General features: G+C 33.7%; 1 protein-coding gene across 2 annotated transcripts; it reads left to right on the plus strand.

Moving 5' to 3' along the window:
* Positions 1-1,154: 1,154 nt before the first annotated feature.
* On the plus strand, positions 1,155-19,161 carry LOC110664707 (copper-transporting ATPase PAA2, chloroplastic). Of its 2 annotated transcripts, XM_058145861.1 has the most exons (16): positions 1,175-2,006; positions 2,141-2,218; positions 2,869-2,966; positions 3,067-3,120; positions 3,422-3,508; positions 3,850-4,014; positions 4,680-4,790; positions 5,100-5,278; positions 13,803-13,908; positions 14,780-14,846; positions 15,533-15,612; positions 15,816-16,270; positions 17,056-17,230; positions 17,500-17,631; positions 18,618-18,768; positions 18,854-19,161. In XM_058145861.1, exons 1-16 carry the CDS (start codon positions 1,376-1,378, stop codon positions 18,937-18,939), a joined length of 2,655 nt encoding a protein of 884 aa, XP_058001844.1. In that variant the 5' UTR covers positions 1,175-1,375; the 3' UTR covers positions 18,940-19,161. The 2 variants fall into 2 exon arrangements, with proteins under 2 accessions (XP_058001845.1, XP_058001844.1); XM_058145862.1 differs by lacking the exons at positions 18,618-18,768; positions 18,854-19,161 and having other exon boundaries at positions 1,155-2,006; positions 17,461-17,608.
* Positions 19,162-23,532: the final 4,371 nt, after the last annotated feature.

A 23,532-nucleotide genomic window follows, 5' to 3' on the forward strand; every position in this document is an offset into this window, starting at 1 on the left:
TAAATTATAAGTTAAAAATATAAATTTTAAACATAATCTTAATAATATATATATATATATATTAAAATATAATATTTAAACATATAAATATAATATAATCTAACTTATTCAATTAAAGACATATTATTTTCATGGCAAATGTTGTATTTGAGTCTTAATTTTTTTAATTTCTTATAAAAGTATAAAAAAAATAAATTATTTTTAGATAAAAATAATAATATATTATTATTGAAACGGGTCATAGAAATTCGAGGTGGGAAGACGTTTTCCCTATCTCCATTCTGCACAGCATCAAAGTCGAGAAAAGATTGGAGCGAGTCGAATTGAATTAGATTTAGGAAGAATTGTTAACCCCTATTTTGAATTTAACAATCCCTAAGACTCTTACCATATTTGTTTTGCATTGTGTTTAGGGCATCAAAATTATTTTTTTAATAAAAATATTATTTTAAATATTATTAAAAGAAGTAAATTGAGAAAAATTATTTATTATTTTAATATTAATATAATTAAAATTTATAAAATTTAATTTTAAATTATTTTTTAATACTCTCAAATTAATATATTTAAAAAGTAATTTTTTAAATAGTAATTTCAATAATAATACTAAATAAGTCCTAAAATAATTTCACTTTCAAATATTTCAGGTATAATGTATATATTTTTTTAAAATTTTATACTCTATGCTTGTTTAGCATTATGTTTAGATAATCGAAATTATTTTTTAATAAAAATATTATTTTAAATATTAAAAAATAATTAAAAAATAATTTTATTATTTTAATATTTTTATAATTAAAATTAATTAAATTTAATTTTAAATTATTTTTTAATTAATATATTTTAAAAAATAATTTTTTTAATAATAATTTTAAAAATAATGTCAAATAAATCCTTTATCTCTAAGTAATGAATCTGTTTAAAATTGTGATTGAAATTATTATTAAGAAAAATAATTTTGTAAATATGTGATCAGAGTATGTTAAAATTTATTTTTATTTAAATTTGATATATCTTACTCGTACAAAATATAAAATAATAAAATACATTTTTTAAAACTGTTTTTCTCATTGTGTTTCTTCCTTAAAAAAGTTTTGGGTACATAGTGTCAGCAGCACTGTTAGACCACAAAACAAGGCACAAGTGGTGGCTAGCTACTGGCTAGCGACCAAAAGAAAGAAAAGGAGAAAATAATATTGAAATCTGACGTGTCACGTTGTAGTTCCACGAGTTATTCAATATTCAGGAACACCTCCGCTTCCTCCACCGGTTATCTCAATCCCCTTCCCCCTTCCTGAATCTCTCTCAAATGTCTGTTTACAGTGTCTGTGTGTAAAACTCTCTCTCTCTCTCTCTCTCTCTCTCTCTCTCTAAAATGACCACTGATTTGCTGAGGCTTTCGATCTTGCCTCGCCAGAAATTTAGCTACGCCTACACCACAAGGCACCGTCTTGACTACACCTTTGACTTCAATGCTGCTCACCTTCGGAAACGTTGCCGTTTCATCCCCCGGCCATGCGCCATTCCTCGCCTCACTCTCTCCAACGTCAAACCTCAACTACAAGACACGCCGTTTCAAGTCCCTGAACGGCCCAAAGACTTGCAGGTTCTCCTTGACGTCTCTGGAATGATGTGCGGTGGGTGTGTCTCCCGTGTCAAGTCCTTGCTTTCCGCTGATGATCGAATTGAATCTGTCGTGGTCAACATGTTGACCGAGACCGCTGCGTTAAAGTTGAAACCGGAGGCTTTAGAGAGTGAAACCTCGGCGGATATTGCGGATAGTCTTGGTCGGAGATTGACTGATTGCGGATTCGAGTCGAAAAGGAGGGTTTCGGGTCTGGGAGTGAAAGAGAATGTGAAAAAGTGGCGAGAGATGGTTCAGAAAAAAGAAGAGTTGCTTGTCAAGAGTACGAATCGCGTGGCGTTTGCGTGGACTTTGGTAGCTTTCTGTTGTGGATCTCACGCTTCACATATTTTGCACTCTCTTGGCATTCATGTTGCTCATGGTACTAGCAGATAAAAATAGCCATTTTAGCCTCATATTTGGCAATTTTTTATGGGATATTGACCACTGAACCGACGTGATATCTTTTTTTTTCTTTGATTATTTATAACTAAGTTGTTTGTGGTTCATGTGTAGGTTCATTTTGGGAGGTGCTGCACAATTCGTATGTGAAGGGTGGTTTGGCCTTGTCTGCTCTGATGGGACCTGGAAGAGGTCTGTTGATAGTATTGCTTTTTCTCTTGTCAGTTCAATACGTCTTCTGAAGGCGTAAAACACATTGTAAATATGTAATTGTAGAAGAATTCTTCTGAATTTTGAAATTATGTGTTCATGCTTGTTCTTTATTATGCTTATCAAAATGTGTTAAGGCTAGGATAAGTGAATTTGAAATCATGAATTTATTTGGTTTTTTAATTCAAATTGTATGATTTAAGATTTATACTTCTAAAAGAGGGCAAAAGAATGATGCTTAAACCATATTTGAAATTTTATCTTACCATATTTGAAATTTTATCTTTATTGTAGGTATTATTCACACTGAAATGCGGCAATCTATATCCATGAATTTGGTTCGCAGTCAATGAATTTTACACACACTAAATTATTAAAAATTATGTGTCAAATTCAAATCCTTCAGTTCATATGACTCTCTATCCAAAATGCAACCTAGAAGTATTTTCCCTTGCGAGTTTAGATTATGTTATTGTTAATAGGCTTTAGGAATTGCTTTTCAAATTTCTTTGTCTGGATGTTTTAGTCATGTGTGACCTAGCTTAGTTGGCCTTTGAATTTAACATTCAAATCCTAAACCATATGCATTTTTGTTCTTTGATTTAAGATCAAAGCCCAAACCTCTTTTGCAGACTTACTTTTTGATGGTATAAGAGCCTTCAAGAAGGGATCGCCAAACATGAATTCTCTTGTGGGATTTGGGTCAGTTGCTGCATTTATCATGAGTGCGGTGAGATCCTCACGTAGTCCAGAGATATCAGTTTTGCTCAATCTCAAGTATAGTTTCATTTTTGCTAAATTTTTATTTGTTGAATTCTTCTCTTCTGCAGATCTCACTCCTTAACCCTGAGCTCAAATGGGATGCAAATTTCTTTGATGAACCGGTGAATTTCTTGCGTTAAGTCTTCACACATTTTATTGTCAAAAAATTTCTAGTGTGCTCTTTGCATGCTTGTGTGAAAAGTTTGCTGATCTTTTTAAATGAGCTCTGGGGATGTACTGCTCAACATGGCTAAAGCTTATTTCTGTTGAACACCTCTGATGGATTTAACTTTTATTGTCATGAGAACTGACAAGACCTCTTTTTTACTTGCATCAACTACTTTTCTGTCCAGCACTATAGCTTTATGTATTTATTTTGGTTAACAAAGTTCTCATGTATGGCTCATGTTTTTTAGTGTGCAGGTCATGCTTCTTGGTTTTGTGCTGCTAGGACGTTCTCTTGAAGAAAAGGCAAGGATCAAGGCATCTAGTGATATGAATGAACTTCTGGTAAGTTAGCTTTTAGAATTAGTTTCACATCATTTTTCCTGGGAACAAATGGGATGCTTGTTTGATTCCATTTTCATTGATTTCTGACTGAATTGATTGTGGACAAAAACTTTACAGTTCCTGATGCTAAGACTATTTGATTATTCTTTGATTGTCTATGCATTTCGCAACCTTGTTGCATCAGTTTGCTCATTGTGATGAATATTCTTGTGTAATCTTGGTGACTCAGAGTACCTTTTGAACATAGAGAGCATGATTTAATTTCATTGCTCCGATCATTTTTTATGGGGGGAATAAATAATGACAACCTGTTTGATTTCACTGACCTGGGTGTTTTGCAGTCGCTGATGTCCACTCAATCACGTCTTGTTATTACTTCATCAGATAGCAAGTCCCCTGCTGATACTGTTCTTTGCTCTGATGCAATTTGTGTTGAAGTCCCCACTGATGATGTTCGAGTTGGAGACACAGTGTTGGTTCTGCCTGGCGAAACTATTCCAGTAGATGTAAAATTTTTAAATTGTTTGTTGCATTTTTTATGGTCTGAAATGAGACGATGAATTTCTTTTGTTATATTTCAGTACTAAATTTATTTGTGATAACACTTTTAACATAAGGCCAACCTGTAAGTCTACATGCAGTTTGTGAATGCTACATTGTTTTGCAAACATGATAACTACATAAATTTGGAAAAGATTTGCGTGTAACATAAGCAGGCATCTGTTACCAGCAATCAATAAAGTGTCACAATTGTTGCACCAATGCCATGCATATTTTTGGCTAATATGTATTTTCTATTTGTATCTAGTGTTTACTGTGTGCTTCTGTCCTTCAAACATTACAGGCCATAACTTCTTTACTGTCAGGCATATATTTTAGTAGGATCTGATATTCAACTAACCTGCCTAATCTGTTACAAATGTTAATCAATATATTGAGTGCAATCATATTACAATCCATAGATGGTTTTGTAAATGCTTACTTAGAAGTACATATTTTTGTTTAGAAACTAAAGAACCCTTCAGATGATTTTTTTTTTCTAATATGTCAAACCTGCTCATCGAAAGAGGTGGAAAAGGTGCAAACATGCCTTTGACACTGTACTTAAATGTGAGCATCAATAATATGCAATGCATTCTGAATTTAGCTGGATTATATTTTTCCTGGACAGGGTAGGGTTCTTGCAGGAAGAAGTGTTGTGGATGAATCCATGCTCACAGGAGAATCGCTACCTGTATTTAAGGAAGAAGGCCTTAAAGTCTCAGCTGGAACTATAAACTGGGTAGTATTTTATTTTGAATTGCAAGAAGAGATTTTAATATAATATATATTTTCTCTTTGCTGGTTATCTCTGAGAAGTAGTTGCTCTTTTTTGTGCTGAGATGCATATTAGCTGGATATAATTAGCATTAGTAGGATGGAAAATCAAGGCAAAACTTTTGGGTGGCATTCTTTCCACTTATATTAATAGTTTTAGGCTAAATTCTTGTTCTCAACTACAGATAGATGCTTGATTTTTTTTGCAGATTTCTCCTTTCTTGTTTTTGTTGTTGCATTTTTTAACAGCAGACAAATGTCAAAACTATTCCAGGATGGTCCTTTAAGGATCGAGGCGTCCTCTACTGGTTCCAACTCAACAATATCTAGGATTTTTCACATGGTTGAGGAAGCTCAAGGTCATGAAGCACCCATACAAAGACTTGCAGATTCATTAGCTGGGCCATTTGTATACAGTGTAATGACCATTTCAGCAGCGACATTTGCTTTTTGGTAGGATTTGTTTCTTTTTTTGTATCATCATTTGATTGAATCTCATCCTGATGGTGCTTAAAGGGAGATAGAAGAGAAAATTGAAACTGGACTCTCTATTTGATGCTTTTAAGTACCAATGTACATCATAAGTACATGAGAGATATGAAGTGGGAACTGTTAGTTGTGTTACATCTGCAAATTGTTAAGTTCTAGGATCATATGATGTGATTTCAGTAACATATAGTAAACTCAATGATAATGTAATGGAGGCACTTCATTTTGGTGGGTGTCTTTTTCACCTGGTGAGACCATACTCCCTTTGGATGGGAGCTAGAATATAATATAACTCTTTAGCTGTCATTATTTGTTGGATCATAGATCTGTTTCATAATTTTTGGCCATCAAGTTTTTCTTATAAATTTAAATGACTTTCTTTATTAGTTTCCCTGTTTTAGCACTAGCTCTCAACTCAACTCAACTAAGCCTTTATCCTAAAAAATTTGGAGTCGGCTATATGGATTCGCTTTCTCCACTCTAAACGATTTTGGATTAAATCCTCAGAAATATGTAATGCTTCTAGGTCATGTTGTACTATTTTCCTCTAAGTCAATTTAGGTCTACCCCTTTTTTTTCTTTCTATCCTCTAACCTAATGTGCTCTACTTGTCTAACTGGAGCCTTCGTATGTCTACGCTTCACATGACCAAACCACCTCAATCTCCCTTCTCTCAACTTATCTTCAATTGGCACCACTCCTACCTTTTCTCTAATACTCTCGTTACGAACTTTATCTAGTCTAGTATGGCCACTCATCCACCTTAACATTCTCATCGCTGCAACTCTTATATTAGACGCATACGACTCTTTCAGTGCCCAACACTCACTACCATATAACATAGCCGGTCATATGGCTGTACGGTAAAATTTTCCTTTCAACTTATTGGGAATCTTACGATCACATAAAACTTCCGTGGCAAGTCTCTACTTCAACCATCCGGCTTTAATCCTATGACTAACATCCTCCTCACATCCCCCATCTACTTGAAGGATTGAGCCTGGATATTTAAAGTGATTACTTTGGGATAGTACTACTCCATTCAAATTAACTCATTCCCTATCACCAGTTTGGCTTTCACTGAACTTGCAATGCATGTATTCTGTCTTCGTTCTACTTAACTTAAAACCCTTTGACTCTAGAGTACTTCTCCAAAGCTTTAACTTTCTATTGACTCCTTCTCGTGTCTCATCTATCAGAACAATATCATCCGCAAACATCATGCACCAAGGAATACTCTCTTGTATATGTTTCGTCAATTTATCTAAAACTAATGTAAAAAGGTAAAGGCTTATGGCTGATCCTTGGTATAATCCAATTGAGATCGGAAAATCTTCTTGTGTCCCCTCCCACTGTGCGCACAATAGTAGTTGCTCCTTCATACATATCTTTCAACACTTGTATGTACCTAATAGATAACCTCTTTTGTTCTAACACATCCCATAAGACATCTCTTGGAACACTATCATAAGCCTTCTCCAAATCGATAAAAACCATGTGTAGATCTTTCTTCCCATCTCTATATTTCTCTATCAAGCTTCTAATGAGAAAGATCACTTCCATAGTTGAACGATCGGGCATGAAACCAAATTGATTGAGAGAGATAGAAGTATCATGACTTAGTCGATGCTTCACAACTCTCTCCTACAACTTCATAGTATGGCTCATGAGTTTACTTCCCCTATAGTTTCCTATAGTTTGAGCAACTCTGTATGTCTCCCTTATTTTTAAAAATAGGTATTAAAATACTCCTCCTCCATTCATTAGGCATTTTCTTTGAGTTTAGAATCTTATTAAATAATTTAGTTAACCATGTCACTCCCATATCTCCCAAACACTTCCACACTTCAATTGGTATTTCATTGGGTCCACAGGCTTTACCCACTTTCATTCTCTTAAGTGCTTCCTTTACTTCTAAAGATCTAATCCTTCTAGTATAATTCACATTCTTTTCTATTGTTCTATAATCTATATTCACGCTATTACCATTTTGACTATTATTAGAGAGATCATTAAAATAATTTCTCCATCTTTCTTTAATGTCCTCGTCTTTCACCAACACTTTTCCTTATTTATCCTTAATGCACCAACTTGATTGAGATCTTGACATTTCCTTTCTCTCCTCCTTGCTAATCTATAAATATCTTTCTCTCCTTCCTTAGTTTCAAGTTTCTCATATAACTTTTCAAAGGCCTGTGCTCTTGCTTGACTAATTGCCTTTTTTGCCTATTTCTTTGCTATCTTGTACTGTTCATATGCCTCATTATTATCACATTTAGGTAATTTCTTATACCATTCCCTTTTTCTCTTCACTGCCTTTTGTATTTCCTCATTCCACCAAAATCTGTCTTTTGAGGGTGGTCCATGTCCTTTAGACTCTCCAAGTACTTTTCTAGCGACTTCTCTAATCTTTGATGCCATCTGTATCCACATATCATTGGCCTCCATATCCAGCTTCCATACTTCGGACTCAAGAAGCTCATTTTTGAACTTCACTTGCTTTACTCCTCTGAACTCCCATCACTTTGTTCGAGCTACACTATTTCTTCTGACCTTACTTGAATTGTTCCTAAATTTGACATCCAAGACCACCAACCGATGTTGATTTGTTAAAGTCTCTCCTGGAATGACTTTGCAATCCTTGCATAGAGCTCTATTTGTCTTCCTTGTTAAGAGGAAGTCGATTTGACTTTTATGTTGCCCACTTTTGAAAGTCACTAAATGTGACTCTCTTTTTATAAAGTAGGTATTTGCTAGTATTAGGTCGTATGCCATAGCAAAATCCAGGATGTTTTTTCCCTCCTCATTTCGACTGCCAAAACCAAAACCACTATGAACATTCTTATAACCTTGTCTATCACTTTCAACATGTCCATTCAAATCTCCACCAATGAAAACATTCTCTTCATTTGGTATGCTTTGCATTAAATCATCCATATCTTCCTAAAACCTTTGTTTACTCTCACTGTCTAATCCTATTTGTGAGGCATAAGCACTAACTATATTTATTGTTTCTCGTTCTAGTACTAGCTTTACTAGTATAATTCTGTCTCCTACTCTTTTCACAGCTATTACTGCGTCTTTCAATGTCCTGTCTATGATTATGCACACTCCGTTCTTGTTTCTCTCCTTTCCGGTAAATCACAGTTTGTACCCTGAATTACCCACTTCCTTACTTTTCTCTCCTACCCATTTAGTCTTCTGAATGCAAGCAATATTCACCCTTCTCCTTTCCAAGGTATCCACAAGTTCCATTAATTTTCCTGTAAGTGATCCAGCATTCCAAGTATCAACCCTGATCCTCCTCCTATCCTGCTCCTTCCTAATTGGTCTCCTTCTATGATATCTTCTATTATTTTCTATGTCTATCTTGTGTTCTGTTCCACTATCTGTCCTATGGACTAACTTCTTTACCTACACCCATCCATGATGTGGGAACCCTTGCTCACTTAACACCACACTCGGGCGTCGGCATGACGAGTCGCTTTCGGTGAACGCCCTACACGCTTGCATATTTCTCACTACACCCGGGCTCCAATGTAGCGCGTCGTTAGTAGAGGACGCCCCAACGTTTATATCATTTGAATATATATCATAAGGTGTGACGAAATTTTTACGCTGGTTGTCACCTACCGCAACCCTCCTCCTTTATCCGGGCTTGGGACCGGCTAAGCGCAAACTACTTAGATGGAGTTTAGCACTAGCTCTCAAACTTGTAGATAATTGATTTTTAGTACTTGGTGGAAAATAGTTAAAGTACTTCCCGTTGAACTTTTTCTCGGCATTTAAATTTTCACTGAACTGTTTTAGCATATATATCATGGTTAAATGCTATTTTTATTTTGTAAAAAGAGATGATTCTCATTGATTTCAATTAATCTGTACATGGGTATATATATATACAATTGATTCCTATAATTGTGTTCTACTAATTAGGAAAAAATCATAAATAAGAAATCCTAAATAGGAATACAGAATACAGAATATACAGAGAAATAATATAGTGATTGACTTTCCATAACACTCCCCCTCAAGTTGGGGCATAGATGTTAATCAGGCCCAACTTGTTACAAATGTAGTCAATCCTAGCTCCATTCAGAGCTTTTGTGAAAATATCTCCTAATCGCTCTCCGCTTTGATGTGTCTGTTGAGATGATCTGTTGTTGAATCTTTTCACGAATAAAGTGACAATCAATCTCAATATGTTTGGTCCGCTCATGAAACACGGATTAGAAGCAATATGAAGAACGACTTGATTATCACAAAGACAATTTCGCAGCAGGAGGTCTTAAAACTGTCTTATCTAGTAATTGAAGTATCCACATTACCTCACATACCGATTGTGCCATGGCTCGTATTCGGATTCAACACTAGATCGAGAAACTACACTCGCTTCTTGCTTCTCCAAGACACCAAATTTCCTCCAATAAAACGCAATATCCAGTAGTTGACCTCCTGTCAACCTTAGATCCAAATTTCGGCATCGAAAAACATTCAACATTCAAATGCCCATGATTGCCATATAGCAAACCTCTTCTGAGCGCCTTCGGATAACACAAGATTTGTTCCAAGGCTTCCCAATGAGCAACAGTTGGGGAAAACATAAACCGACTTACCACACTAACGGCATAAGCAATATCGACGAGTGATCGTAAGGTAGTTCAATTTTCCTACCAATCTCTGTATCTCTCTGGATCTTCAAACAACTCACTATCTCACGCTAACAGTTGTAAAGTTGGAGACATTGGTGCGCTACAAGGCTTAGCACCTAATTTTCCTGTCTCTGTCAATAGATCGAGGACATATTTTCTTTGAGACAAGAAAATACCCTTCTTACTTTTTATAACTTCGATACCCAAGAAATACTTTAACAATCCCAAGTCTTTGGTCTGAAACTGAATTTGGAGGAAGGTTTTAAGAGATGAAATACCTGCAGAGTCACTCCCAGTGATGACAATGTCATCCACATAGACTACCAAGAGAATTAGGCCAGCCTCAGATTGCCTATAAAATACTGAGTGATCACACTTACTCTTTTGCATACCAAATTCCTATACTGCTTCACTGAATCTCCCAAACCATGCCCTAGGACTTTGTTTCAAGCCATAAAGAGACTTTCGAAGCCTACAAACTTTACCCAACTACCCCTGAGCAACAAACCGAGGTGGTTGCTCCATATACACCTCCTCCTGAAGATCACCATGAAGAAAAGCATTCTTGATATCCAATTGATGCAGGGGCCAATCATATGTAGCTGCTAAAGAGATAAACAAGCGAATAGAAATAAGTTTAGCTACAGGAGAAAAAGTATCAGAGTAATCAACCCCATATGTCTGAGCATATCCTTTTGCTACAAGGCGTGCTTTTAACCTAGCCACAGAACCATCAGGATTTACCTTTACTGTAAATACCCATTTGCATCCAATAGCTTTCTTACCAGTGGGCAAAGGCAATAGTTCCCATGTACCATTAGCATCTAAAGCCTCCATTTCCTCTTTCATAGCATCACACCAGCCAGGATGAGACAGTGCCTCATTAACAATATTAGGGATAGGAACAGAGTCTAAAGAAGTAACAAAACATCGAGAACAAGAAGACAATTGATTATAAGAAACAAAAGAAGAGATAGGGTAAGTAAATGAACGTTTACCTTTACGAAGAGCAATAGGTAAGTCTAGATCAGAATCATGATCAGTATGAGGGACAGGATCGCCCAACAAAGTAGCTAGTGGAGGATCTGAGTCAGGAATCTCCAATCTCCTGGAATAAACATGAACAACGGGAGGTCGAGTAGGTCTAGAGACAGAAGGAACAGGCTGTGGGAGAGGACTAGGCATTGGTTGGACAGTATATATTAAGAGATCATCCTCCTCCCCCTGACTCTCATACACAGATGATGGAGGAAAAAATGGAGTGGACTCAAAAAATATGACATCTGCAGAAACAAGATATCGATTAAGAGTAGGAGAGAAACAACGGTACCCTTTTTGGAGTCGAGAGTACCTAAGGAAGACATATTTGAGAGATTTTGGATCCAATTTAGTAATCTGTGGACGAACATCACGCACAAAACAGGTACAACAAAAAATACAGGGTTCAATAGGGAACAAAGATTTTGTAGGAAATAAAGTAGTATAAGGAATATCCCCATTAAGGACAGAAGACGGCATACGATTGATCAAAAACATGTCAGAGAACGCATCCGCCCAAAAGTGTTTAGGTACTTTCATCTGAAAAAGAAGAGCACGAGTTACCTCAAGAAGATGACGATTTTTCCTTTCGGCCACGCCATTTTGGGATGGGGTATCCGCACAGGAAGACTGATGAAGAATGCCATTTTGTGTCATATAAGACTGAAATTGTGCTGAAAAGTATTCTTTGGCATTATCACTTCTTAATATGCGCACAGAAATATTAAATTGAGTTTTGATTTCATTACAAAAGGCACAAAAGATAGAAAACAGCTCAGAACGATTCTTCATTAAATATAACCAGGTAACACGAGAGTAATCATCAACAAAAGTAACAAAATAACGAAATCCAGTTTTAGATATAATAGAACAAGGACCCCAAACATCAGAATGAACTAACTCAAAAGGGGATGAAACCCGTTTATTGACTCTAGACACAGAAGGCAAACGATGATGTTTTGCAAACTGACACGACTCACATTCTAGTACTGATAAAGACTGAAATTGAGGACACAGCTTCTTCATGGTAGACAAAGAAGGATGACCCAATCTACAATGAGCTTCAAGAGGTGTTAAGGTACTGGAGCAAACAAGCGACCGCGGTACATGATTTTCCAGAATGTAGAGACCGCCTGACTCGCGTCCTCTACCAATAATCTGCTTCGTCGTAAGATCCTGAAACAAACACTGATCAGGAAAAAAGGAAACAGAACAATTTAAGGTACGAGTTAAGTTTACTAACAGAAAGTAGATTAAAAGAGAATTTTGGTAGACACAAAACAGAAGACAAAGAAATTGACGAAGTCGGGTTCGCAGTTCCAGAACCCATGACACAAGAAGTAGAACCATCAGCTAAAGTAATGAGAGGAAGTGAGATTAGACTGAAAAGCAGATAGAAGACTAGAATTACCTGTCATGTGATCTGTTGCACCAGAATCAATAACCCATTTGGATGAAGAAGACACAAGGCATGTAGTGGATTTACCTGACTCAGCGATCGCAGTGACAGGGGAACTGGTAGGCTTTAGAGATGCACGACATCGGGAAAATTGTGCAAAATCCTCTGCAGATACCAAAATAGTTTTCTCAGAGGAAGATATCAGAGAATTCTCACGCCATATTTGCCATCTGTGATAGCTGATTTTTCTTCTGAAGTTGCGGACAATTATATTTTGTATGGCCAGGCTCATGGCAATAATAACAAATGACTCCTCTTGAGTCCTGATTAGAACTAGCCTCTCCATTACGCTGATTACTTCTATTGCCTGTAATTCCTCCTCTACTTCCTCTTCTATTACCCTGTTGTCCATTTGGATTACGGCTAATAAGAGCATCACTGGCAGGCTGTGAAGATTGAGTACTCTCTGTACGAAGGACCCGTGTGAACATTTCATGCAAAGAGGAAATCTCAGAACTGGAGAGAATCTGAGATTTAGCAGTCTCATACTCTGAAGGAAGGCCTGCAAGAAAACTCATAACAGCCAGTTGCTCCCATTGGGCCTGCTGAACCTTTACATCAGGACTAAAAGGCAACAATACATTAAGTTCCTCATATACCCGTTTAAAATCCATAAAATAAGCCGTGAGAGACTTATCATCTTTCTCAGCACGGTAGAATGCCTTACAAACATCATAAATACGGGAGATATTCCCTTTACCAGAATACAAAAAATCTAAGTAATCCATCAATTCTTTAACAAATTCACAGTGATTAATTAAACTAATTACCTCACTATGAATCGAGTTCCGAAGCTGCAAAAACAACCGAGCATCCTCCCTTAGCCAAGTTTGTCGTGTATCATCAATGGGTGGATCTTTAGTAAGGTGATCATCCTTATCAATGCTATGCAAATAGACCCTAACAGTCTTACTCCACTCCAGGTAATTCGAACCATTAAGTTTGTGTTCCGTGATCTTAGTTATTATCGGAATCACATCAGAAATAATATTCTTATTGTCTGCCATTTGTTGAGACAAAGAAAACTAACCGAAACGCTCTGATACCATGTAGAAAGAGATGATTCTCATTGATTTCAATTAATCTGTACATGGGTATATATATACAATTGATTCCTATAATTGTGTTCTACTAATTAGGAAAAAATCATAAATAAGAAATCCTAAATAGGAATACAGAATACAGAATATACAGAGAAATAATATAGTGATTGACTTTCCATAACATAGTGATTGACTTTCCATAACATATTTCCTCATAAAATTGTTGGTTTTCATTTATTTAATCTTTTAGTTTATAAATTTCGTCTTATTGCTTCTCCTCTTTTGTTTTTCCACAGGTACTACATTGGATCGCATGTTTTTCCAGATGTTTTGCTCAATGATATTGCTGGACCCAATGGAGACGCTTTGCTTTTGAGCTTGAAACTTTCCGTGGATGTCTTGGTGAGTGATGGTCAATTTGCGTCCTTGTGATGGATTCTTCATTTTAATCATGATGAACTATTTAACAGATTTTTGTACTTTGTTTTCCTTGTTGGTATCCGTGAATAAAAAGTAAGGCTAAGACATTTTTTGGTGGATAATTTCTCATTGAAAATGAGGCCTAAAGGGTACCTTCTCCCCACACATATATGCACATGTGGCAAAGGGTGGTGCTGTTGATTTAATTTCTTGATGATGAGAATTTATTGCAATTTATGATGCATGTCTAGTGCACTGATTCGCAATCAATGTCAAAAGAACTCTCTTCTCAGTCTCTGATGCAATATCTCAAATAAGCAATGTAGAAATGTAGATTAAGAATGGTAAATATTTCTTGCCTCCAGAAAAATTTTGTAGGGCCAGGTTAAGAGCATTAAATGTTTTTGTTGATTGGAAAGTGCCAGAGATAGCAACAGGACTTGCTATTTGTCATAATGGTAAAAAGATGCCAAAGAATGGAAGCTGTCTCAAGCATTACACAAGTCATTGGCCAGCAAGAATGGCTTTCAATCTGCAATTTTTGACTTAATGATTTCTTAATTGAGAAACAATATTTCAATGGACTGATCTTCCTCTATGAGTCAGTATTCATAGCACCATTCATCACAACTGCCATTCTTTTTTCTCTTTAATAGAGTACCCTGACCCTCATAAAGCAGGGAGCCTTACGCACTATGGACTTCGAAAATAAAAAGAAAAAAAATAAAAAAATAAAAGGCATATAATTTTTGTAGATGATCCTTGACATGATAGTGTGGAGAAGGTAAGAAGAAACTGTATCTAATTTATACATGCCTCTAGCTTGTAACATTATTTTGCTTTTTCTATCCAGGTAGTTTCCTGCCCCTGTGCATTGGGACTTGCCACACCCACTGCAATTCTAGTTGGAACTTCACTTGGTATGGTGTCTAACCTTGTTAATTAATTTTTGTTCACTACTTTATGCAGTATGTACAAAGATAAGTTTAGTTATAATACCATAATTAACTGCCATCGGCATCTCCTAGAGTATCCAAGGAAGAATTGTCTTTGGCAGAGTGATTTATGAGAACTCTTTTTCTTGTATGTTTGGAAAGTGTAAATTCTGCATTCTTTTAATGGATTGCCTGTTTGACCTGAAGACTATTTTTTTTCCTTGCTCTCTCTTATTAATCATTTTTTATGAATAATTAACATCAAGACTATCATGATAAGATCTATTTGGCAAAACTGTTGCAGCTGCAGTTGAGAGCAATTAAAAATTGCTTGTAATGTGCAATTTGGATGTTTTGGGTTAAAAATCTTAAAGCATAAAGCACATCCAAAACAGTTTCTATCTGCTTTTTTTAAAGGCATCTAGAAGGGTGTTTTTCTGAATAACAATTTAAAACGCAATGCCAAACAAGCTATAGTTTAACAAGTGCCCCAAATTAAGGCATAAGGCATGCAGCCATCCACGTACATTTTTATTTGAAATTTGAGTTTATAAACATACAACTCTGTTGTTAGAAATTCCATGACAGCCACAAGGCATCAGATTGTTATCTTGTTAATGGTCACTGTTCTTGTTAGGAGTCCTAAATCTCCTTGTGTTTGAAAACTTCAGGAGCTAAGCAAGGACTTCTTATAAGAGGAGGAGACGTATTGGAACGCTTTTCAAGCATTAATTACATTGCTTTGGACAAGGTAGTGATACATTTATTAAATTATGTCTCTCTTACTCTCTCTCTCTCTCACACACACACACACACACACACACACACACACACACACACGCTCTCACTTGGAACTGAGGTTGAAATTTATAATAACTACTGAATTGCTTTATGCATTTATTCTTGATCATTGAGAACTTAATTCACTATCCCTGCCCATTGTTCAACCTTCAGACTGGTACCCTCACCGAAGGAAAACCTGCTGTTTCTGCTGTGGCTTCAATTGCGTATGAGGAATCAGAAATTCTTCAAATTGCTGCTGCAGTGGAGAAAACAGCATTGCATCCAATTGCAAAAGCTATTGTGAATGAAGCAGAATCAATGAAATTGACTATCCCAGAAACAAGAGGGCAATTGACAGAACCAGGTTTTGGAACCTTAGCAGAAGTAGACAGATGTTTGGTTGCGGTTGGTAGTTTAGATTGGGTTCATGAACGATTCCAGAGAAGGACAAACCTGTCAGATCTGAGGAATCTGGAAAATGCTGTAGCATCTCAGTCATCTAAAGGGATTTTATCATCAAACTATTCAAAAACGGTCGTCTATGTTGGACGTGAAGGGGAAGGCATCATTGGTGCCATTGCAATATCCGATAGTTTGCGCCATGATGCTGAATCAACTGTACATAGGTAATCTTCTCATCTATTATTGATGATGTATGATTCTGAGGAATTTCTGGTGCAAGCAGGTATGAATAATTCACACCTTTGTTGGTTCCATTACTTTTTGTATTTCCACGAGGTTTTAGGCTGAGTTGTAAGTTACTGATTGAATGCTACCTGCCCTGATTTGTAAATCTGACCATAAGAACACTACTTAATTCTCCAACTAGAGAAAACAGAAAATTTTCCCCTTCTTAATCAGTAATAAAAGTCCATAATTTTGCTAAAGGTACCACCTTTCATACACTGAATTAAACACGCATTTAAGAGAGAGAGAGAGAGAGAGAGAGAAGGGGGGAAAGCGGGGGGGGTTGGGGGGGGGAGGGGGGTGGTTTTTGGGGGGCGGGGGAGTGGTGTGGAGGGGGAGGAAGTTACAGCACGTCTCATATACTAAATCACTAAAAAGGTTTATATTTATCATTTTGCCCATCCCAAAACTACAGTTGCTTAAAGAACATGTCTTTTATTTTGTTGACTGAAGTTATCTCCTCAACAGAAGTCCTACTATTTCTCTTAAAATCATCCAAAATCCAAACAAGGTGGAACTCAAGAACTTTAAATAATTAATAACTTGATTGGATTTTTAAGTTGGGTAATTGGCAAACTTGTCTACTTTTTCCATCAATTTATTGGACCCTACTACTATTCCTCTTTGATGTGTGTATACTGACCCAGAATCTGTTACATCTTACGTGTTATCTTAGCAAATGATTTCCTGCTTCATATGTGCCTCATTTTTCTTGGGTTGGTAGGCTCCAGCTTAAGGGTATCAATACACTCCTCGTATCAGGAGATAGGGAAGAGGCAGTTGCAAACATTGCAAACAGAGTTGGAATAGGAGCTGAATTTATCAATGCATCCTTGACTCCACAGCAGAAATCTGGTGTTATATCAACTCTTCAAGCTGCAGGGCATCGCGTTGCAATGGTAAATGTTATTTGTCAGATCTCTATTTCCTCTTAAATTCTACAATAACTTGAACAAAGTTTTGTGACCGCATCAAACTCAACATGATTAAAAATCATATTTTTTTTATCAAATATTATGGAAGTTAATTTGGTGGAAATTTTCAGTTCCGAATTATTTTAGAAGAAATTTGCAACTGCAATTATTTGGTTTCTACATGGTGATAAACATGTCCATCTGCTGAACTTCAGGTGGAAATGATATTCAGCTGACATGTTAATTTTCTGAAGGTAGGTGATGGGATAAATGATGCACCTTCTTTGGCTCTTGCTGATGTTGGGATTGCCCTGCAGAATGAAGCTCAAGAAAATGCTGCATCTGATGTAGCATCTATTATACTTCTTGGGAACAGACTCTCACAGGTATGAATTTTTTTCCTTTCTCGTGGTCTCTCTCTTTTTTCGTCTTTTTGTGGGATGAATCTTAAAGCTCTATTTACCGGCTTGAAGCAACTTGTCATCGTGGGTATAATGTCTAGCAATAAAGAGTGCAATGAGATTGTGATGTCCCTGAAATTGTGTGTTTATTGTTTTCTGAACCCAGCCATATTAGAGCGCTAGAAAATAAGCTTAAAGCCCACCTACAAAGGCATACTCTTAGGCCTGGAAATGCCTACCAACTCTTCTCTTAAAATAGCCTAATACTCATTATTTCTTTTTTTGTTACTTTTAATATTCCTCTGAATTCATTTTGGTAATCTTCTTTTATTTTTTTACCCCTCAACCACAAGTTAGGATTGAACTTTTTCTGCCTAATCCTCCACTCCATAAAGATAAGAAGCAATTGCTTAACCATAATATCATGATCATATTTTATCAAAAGTATCCAGTTGACTTCATATTCAGCATTACAAGTGATGTCTTAACAAATAAAAGATGCAGAAAGGATGAAATATGTTGCTTTATATTTCTGTGATGTTCCGATTAATGCATAGGTTGGTTAAGGTATTGCCATATATTGAATTTGTTTGCTGGAAGAAGCTTAATGTGTTATACCAGAAAACTGAGATTGGAAAGGTTGAGAGTAACATAAAGATTTTCAGAAAGCATTAAAGAGGTGGAACTCTGCAGAAATGGACAACTAAAATCAATACATTCCCAAATTAAGAATGTCCATGCAGGATGGTTTATAATTACTGCCTTGTTTCAAGGGCATATGTATAGGAAACATTAATCTAAACCTTTTTGTAAAATGAGTACGAGTCCTTTTTAAATAACAAGATACGAACTCATTGTGGAGATCGAATAATTACCTTTTTGATAATAGGATTGTTCAAACATGTCTAATTAATAAAATTGAATTAGAATCGTTACTGATGATATTCCAAACTCTGACATATTCATGGCAGGTTGTAGATGCATTGGATCTGGCACGGGCAACAATGGCCAAAGTGTATCAAAATTTATCTTGGGCTATTGCTTACAATGTTGTTGCCATTCCCATTGCCGCTGGGGTACTGCTTCCCCAATGTGATTTTGCCATGACTCCGTCACTTTCAGGTGAGTAAATTTATCATTGACTGGCTTTGCTGTCACATGGGGCCTAGAGCTACAAGATATTCATTCCTTGGTTTGGTTTTGACAGGTGGGCTGATGGCTTTGAGCTCAATATTTGTTGTCACCAACTCATTGCTTCTGCAGCTCCATGAACCTGAGAGGAGCAGCAGATAGAACTAATGTTCATATAACGCTGGTATATATGTTCATTCAAGTTTGAAATTCTGGAGTTGCCGGGAAATGAACAAAAATAAAGAGGGTGAAAATTGCAGTTATGTATTGATTCCATGTTTTCCTTTGTGTAAAACCATTTCGAACTCAAAACCATAATAAATTAAACAAAAATTGCTATACGCAAGCAATTCGCCAGGCAATAACAATAACCCTTGTGTGTCAGTGTCACTGTTCACAAAATAGCATGTGAAAAGAGAAGATTATTTGACTATAATATTGTGGCCAAGGCAACTGAGCAAGTTTGCCTTTCAATTTTAATTTTAGCAATTCAGCATTGGAAATTCAGTATCTTCTTAATTCCATACCTTATAAATTAATATATTATGTATTTAAAATAAAATTGAAAAATTATTATTTAATACATCTATTTTAATAAAATTAATTATTTAATTCTTTTATATTAAAAAATATATTAATTAATTCTTATATTTTTTGGCTATTTTTTAGTCTTTTCATCCAATTTAAAATGAAGTTTTTTTTTATTATTATTAATAAATGTGTTTAAAGGGAAGAGAAATTACTATAGTGAGTACTAAATGATTTAAGATCGAGAGAGATTGTATAATTATGTTTTTTAAATTACTAAAATTAAATAAAATTTAAATTAACTCTTAAAATGATCAAAAGATAGGGATGGATCCAAAAATTCTTGTTAGTGGGGCAATAAAAAGATATATAAATATGCGATTTTATTCATATATACATTCAACTAACAAGTTTACTCAATTAGTAATAAATTAATTAATTTTAGTGATCTAAAATGTGAATAATCTAAACTTTAATGAGAGAAAATTATTTAATCACAAAAAATTGTGAGGCACACTTTTGAGTGTGAAGGCAAATTAATACCTTCAAATGTGTAGCAAGGTTAGAATATATATATATGTATTTGAGGGCAGAGGGGCAAGTGCCCCCATTGCCCTCTACTGAATCAGTCCCTCAAATGAGTAAAGAGTAAATTAAATAAAAATAAAAATAAAATTAATTAATATATTTTTTTAAGATGAATAATTATTAATTAATTTTTTTAAAATAAAAAAAAATTAAATAATAATTTTCTGGCGAATTATCCTGCATGGACAATTGATTTTGTTCACGAAAGGCTAAGCTCTCCTATACCAAATCAATATGGATTAAGTCTTTAGATTTTTTTTTTTTTATCATTATACCCATTTCATTTAAATGAAACAAAGTACAAACTAAAAGTCTAACAAAAACACATTCAAATTTTCAAATAAATTCACGTAGCTTGAAAAAGAAATAAAAAATGAAATTAGTAACAAGTAAGCAGTGACAGAGGCATAAATTTATGGTAGGGTAGCCCATTTAAGATACATAATTTGTTTTTTTTTTTTTTGGGTATCGATTGAATAGATGATTGATTGATTTGTGATGATAATTTTGTAATGTTAATTGAAAAAAAATATTTCATAACTATAAAAATATGAAACATTCAATAAATATAGTGACAAAAATAAATAATTTTATTGTTTTTAATAAAATTTGCAAATTGCTATTAGTTAGAAAAATAAAATTAATGTTTATTATGAATTATTGAATTAAAATATTTTGAAGGCCTAAAATTAAAAATTTTGTTTAATTCATTTTAAATCTAATTTTTTTCAAAGCAACTTAAAAAGTAAATTCAATTAAAATTATAGGTTAATAATGATGTCGTTCTAACTTTTAATATTATAAAAGAAAAAACAATATGAGTATGAAGAACTTTTAGCAATTATAAAAAGAAAACTATCAAAATTTTAAATTAATAAAAAAATTATGAGATAATTATATTAGAGTTCCTAATTTAAATTTCAAATAGTGAAAGTTGTGATTGTAGATTTATCAGAAAAGAAAAATGAAAAAATAAAATTGATTAAAAAGAATAGCTAATAAGTATTTCGATTTTTTTTTTTTTACAAGAAGGTTGTATTTCAGTGTTAATATCATTATTTAACAAGATAATAAAAAATCTGAGATTTTTTTTATAAAATTATGAATAAACCCTTAAAACTTTTAAAATAAGCGTTTGATTTTTTTTTTTTTTTTTTTTTGCCCCAAAGCTCATCTTGGCCTCAATGTCCTTGGATCCAGTATCCAACAAAATTTAATAAGAGTTTTGTTTTGTTTTTTTTTTTTTTTTTAAATCAAGAGTGCCCATTGCCCACTATATCTATAAAAATTTTCAAATTTTCAAGAGTACCCATTGCCCCCCCTTAGTCTCTATGTGCATTTGTCCCACTTAAACTAGGTGGGAACGCAAATTGAAGACTACTTGTGAGTCCCAAAGAGAGGTAGAGCATACGTAAACTTTACTAATCTCCAAGTAGGCTAAATCAATCTTCTAAGATCATCTGCAAAGTAGCGGTTTAAGTCACTTTGATGTTAAAGAAACACCTGTCACTATGAAAGTAGATTGAATGTCGAATAGATCGGTCCAAAATACTACCCGATCTGGCCTTTTTCTCTTTTAAAACACAAAAAAACCGTAAGTAAACTAAAAGAGAACAAACAAAAGAGGGCATAAAGCTCTCATTAAAATGGATAAAATCCATATGAAAAATAAGAAGTCAAGAGGAAGAAAGACAAGGGAAAAGGTAAAAGACAAAGAAGGAGAAGATGAAAGATGTAGGAGGTGAGAAGAAAACATAGGAAAGTAAGGGAAGAAATGATCCTTCCTTAAAGTCATTTTTGTATTGAGAGAGTTTTTAGTGAGAGAAAGTCTAGAGAGAACCTTCTATTCTGTATTTAGACTTCTCGTATTTATGTATTAAAATTTATTAGTATTAAATGTCTTCCATCATAGAAATTAAACACATATTATTCTCTACTATTCAACTAATCCCAAGATGAAGTGAAAAAAAGATAAATTTGACATCATATGAGAATGAGCAAATAACTATTAAATTAAATATTTATATCAATATTTATGCAAAAGTAATTAAAATATATATATAATGAATGCACTAATTTAGATATAAATATTTAATCTTCATAATCACACTGTTAAAAAAAAAAAAAGATAACCATGTAAAATTTTTCTCTGCCTGTGGTACCCTTTCTCTTCTCTCTCTCTCTCTTTTAATTTTTTTTTAACTTTGAACATATTTGGTTAAGCTTGCTTAGTTAATGAATTACTACATGTGTCCATTTTTTATCATTCATATTTGTGTTTTATATGGTGATTAAGGAAATGATTGGATAACTTCATTTTTATAAAAATATATTAATAATTGACTAAATTGCAATTTATCTCACCTAATTACTTTTTATATAAATGTTTATTATATTTAATAGATATAAAAGGTAAAATTGATAAAAAAAAAATAGTTAATGCTCATTGATTTTCTAAATGTGACATATAATTTTGGATAAAGGAAAAACTCAAATATAACAAATAAAAATGGACAAAAGGAGTAATATTTGTATATGATTCTACAACTAAATTTCACCAACACTCTTATTTTATATGATTATTTTGGTATAATTATTTTATATTAATTTATATTATACAAATTTCACAATTCTATTTTAAGTAGCAGTAAAATCTTTATAACCAAATATTATTTTCAAGTTAATATACTTTTGACAAAAAGAAATATTTAATTATCATTTTCTTATATTAAGTATTTATTTTGTTTGACTAATTATTTTTAACTTTTATTATAAATATATTTTTAGTTTATAATTTAATTTGAAAATAAATAGTTGAATGTTTTAATTAAAACTATTTAAAAGTTACATTTTAAGCATTTCGTTATAAGGTGCTTAAAAGCAACTTAATATATTAAAATAAATAAAAATAATATATGGCATTTTTAAGTAGTTGATATTAGGCATGATAATTATTTATGAATCCAACTTAAACTCGATTAATTTTTATTCTACCCCTACATTAATTTTTTATAAAGGTTTTTTTTTTTATTAAAAATACCCCTAACTCAATGTTACGTGGAGAGGTATTTAAAATTAACTTAATATATTAAAATAATAAAAAAAGATATATGGCATTTTTAAGCAGTAAGAGTAGGGATAACAGTTGTTTTTGAACCTAACTCGATCAATCTTACATCCAATCAGTTTTCTTAGACCCCATCTCTACCTCAATATTTTGCGAGTTGGAGACAAAGAGAAAGTTTCAAACTCACCCTAATAATGATACATCATTTTTATTAAAAAATTTTTATTTTTTATTTAAATATTAATATTTTAAAAAAAAATATATTATTAAAATTATGTTTAAAACTTCCATTTTTCACTTATAAATTATTTTTTTAATAAGTAAACTTATATTGTACAACAATAAATTAAAATAAAAAATAAAAAGAAGATGGGTACGATCCCACCGCGTTATCCTTTGTAGCTAAGTGATAGTGTTGATATTTGTAAAAATGACTAGAATAATACAATATTTTATTTGATCAAATATTAATTTTAAAATAAGTATATAATTAAAAATAAAAGTAATTTACTTATAACTTATGAATTATTTTAAATAATTTTTTAATGTATATAGTTTTTTTTAACTTATGA

This window comes from Hevea brasiliensis, chromosome 4 (genome assembly GCF_030052815.1).
Source record: "Hevea brasiliensis isolate MT/VB/25A 57/8 chromosome 4, ASM3005281v1, whole genome shotgun sequence".
In the NCBI taxonomy this organism is placed as follows: domain Eukaryota; kingdom Viridiplantae; phylum Streptophyta; class Magnoliopsida; order Malpighiales; family Euphorbiaceae; genus Hevea; species Hevea brasiliensis.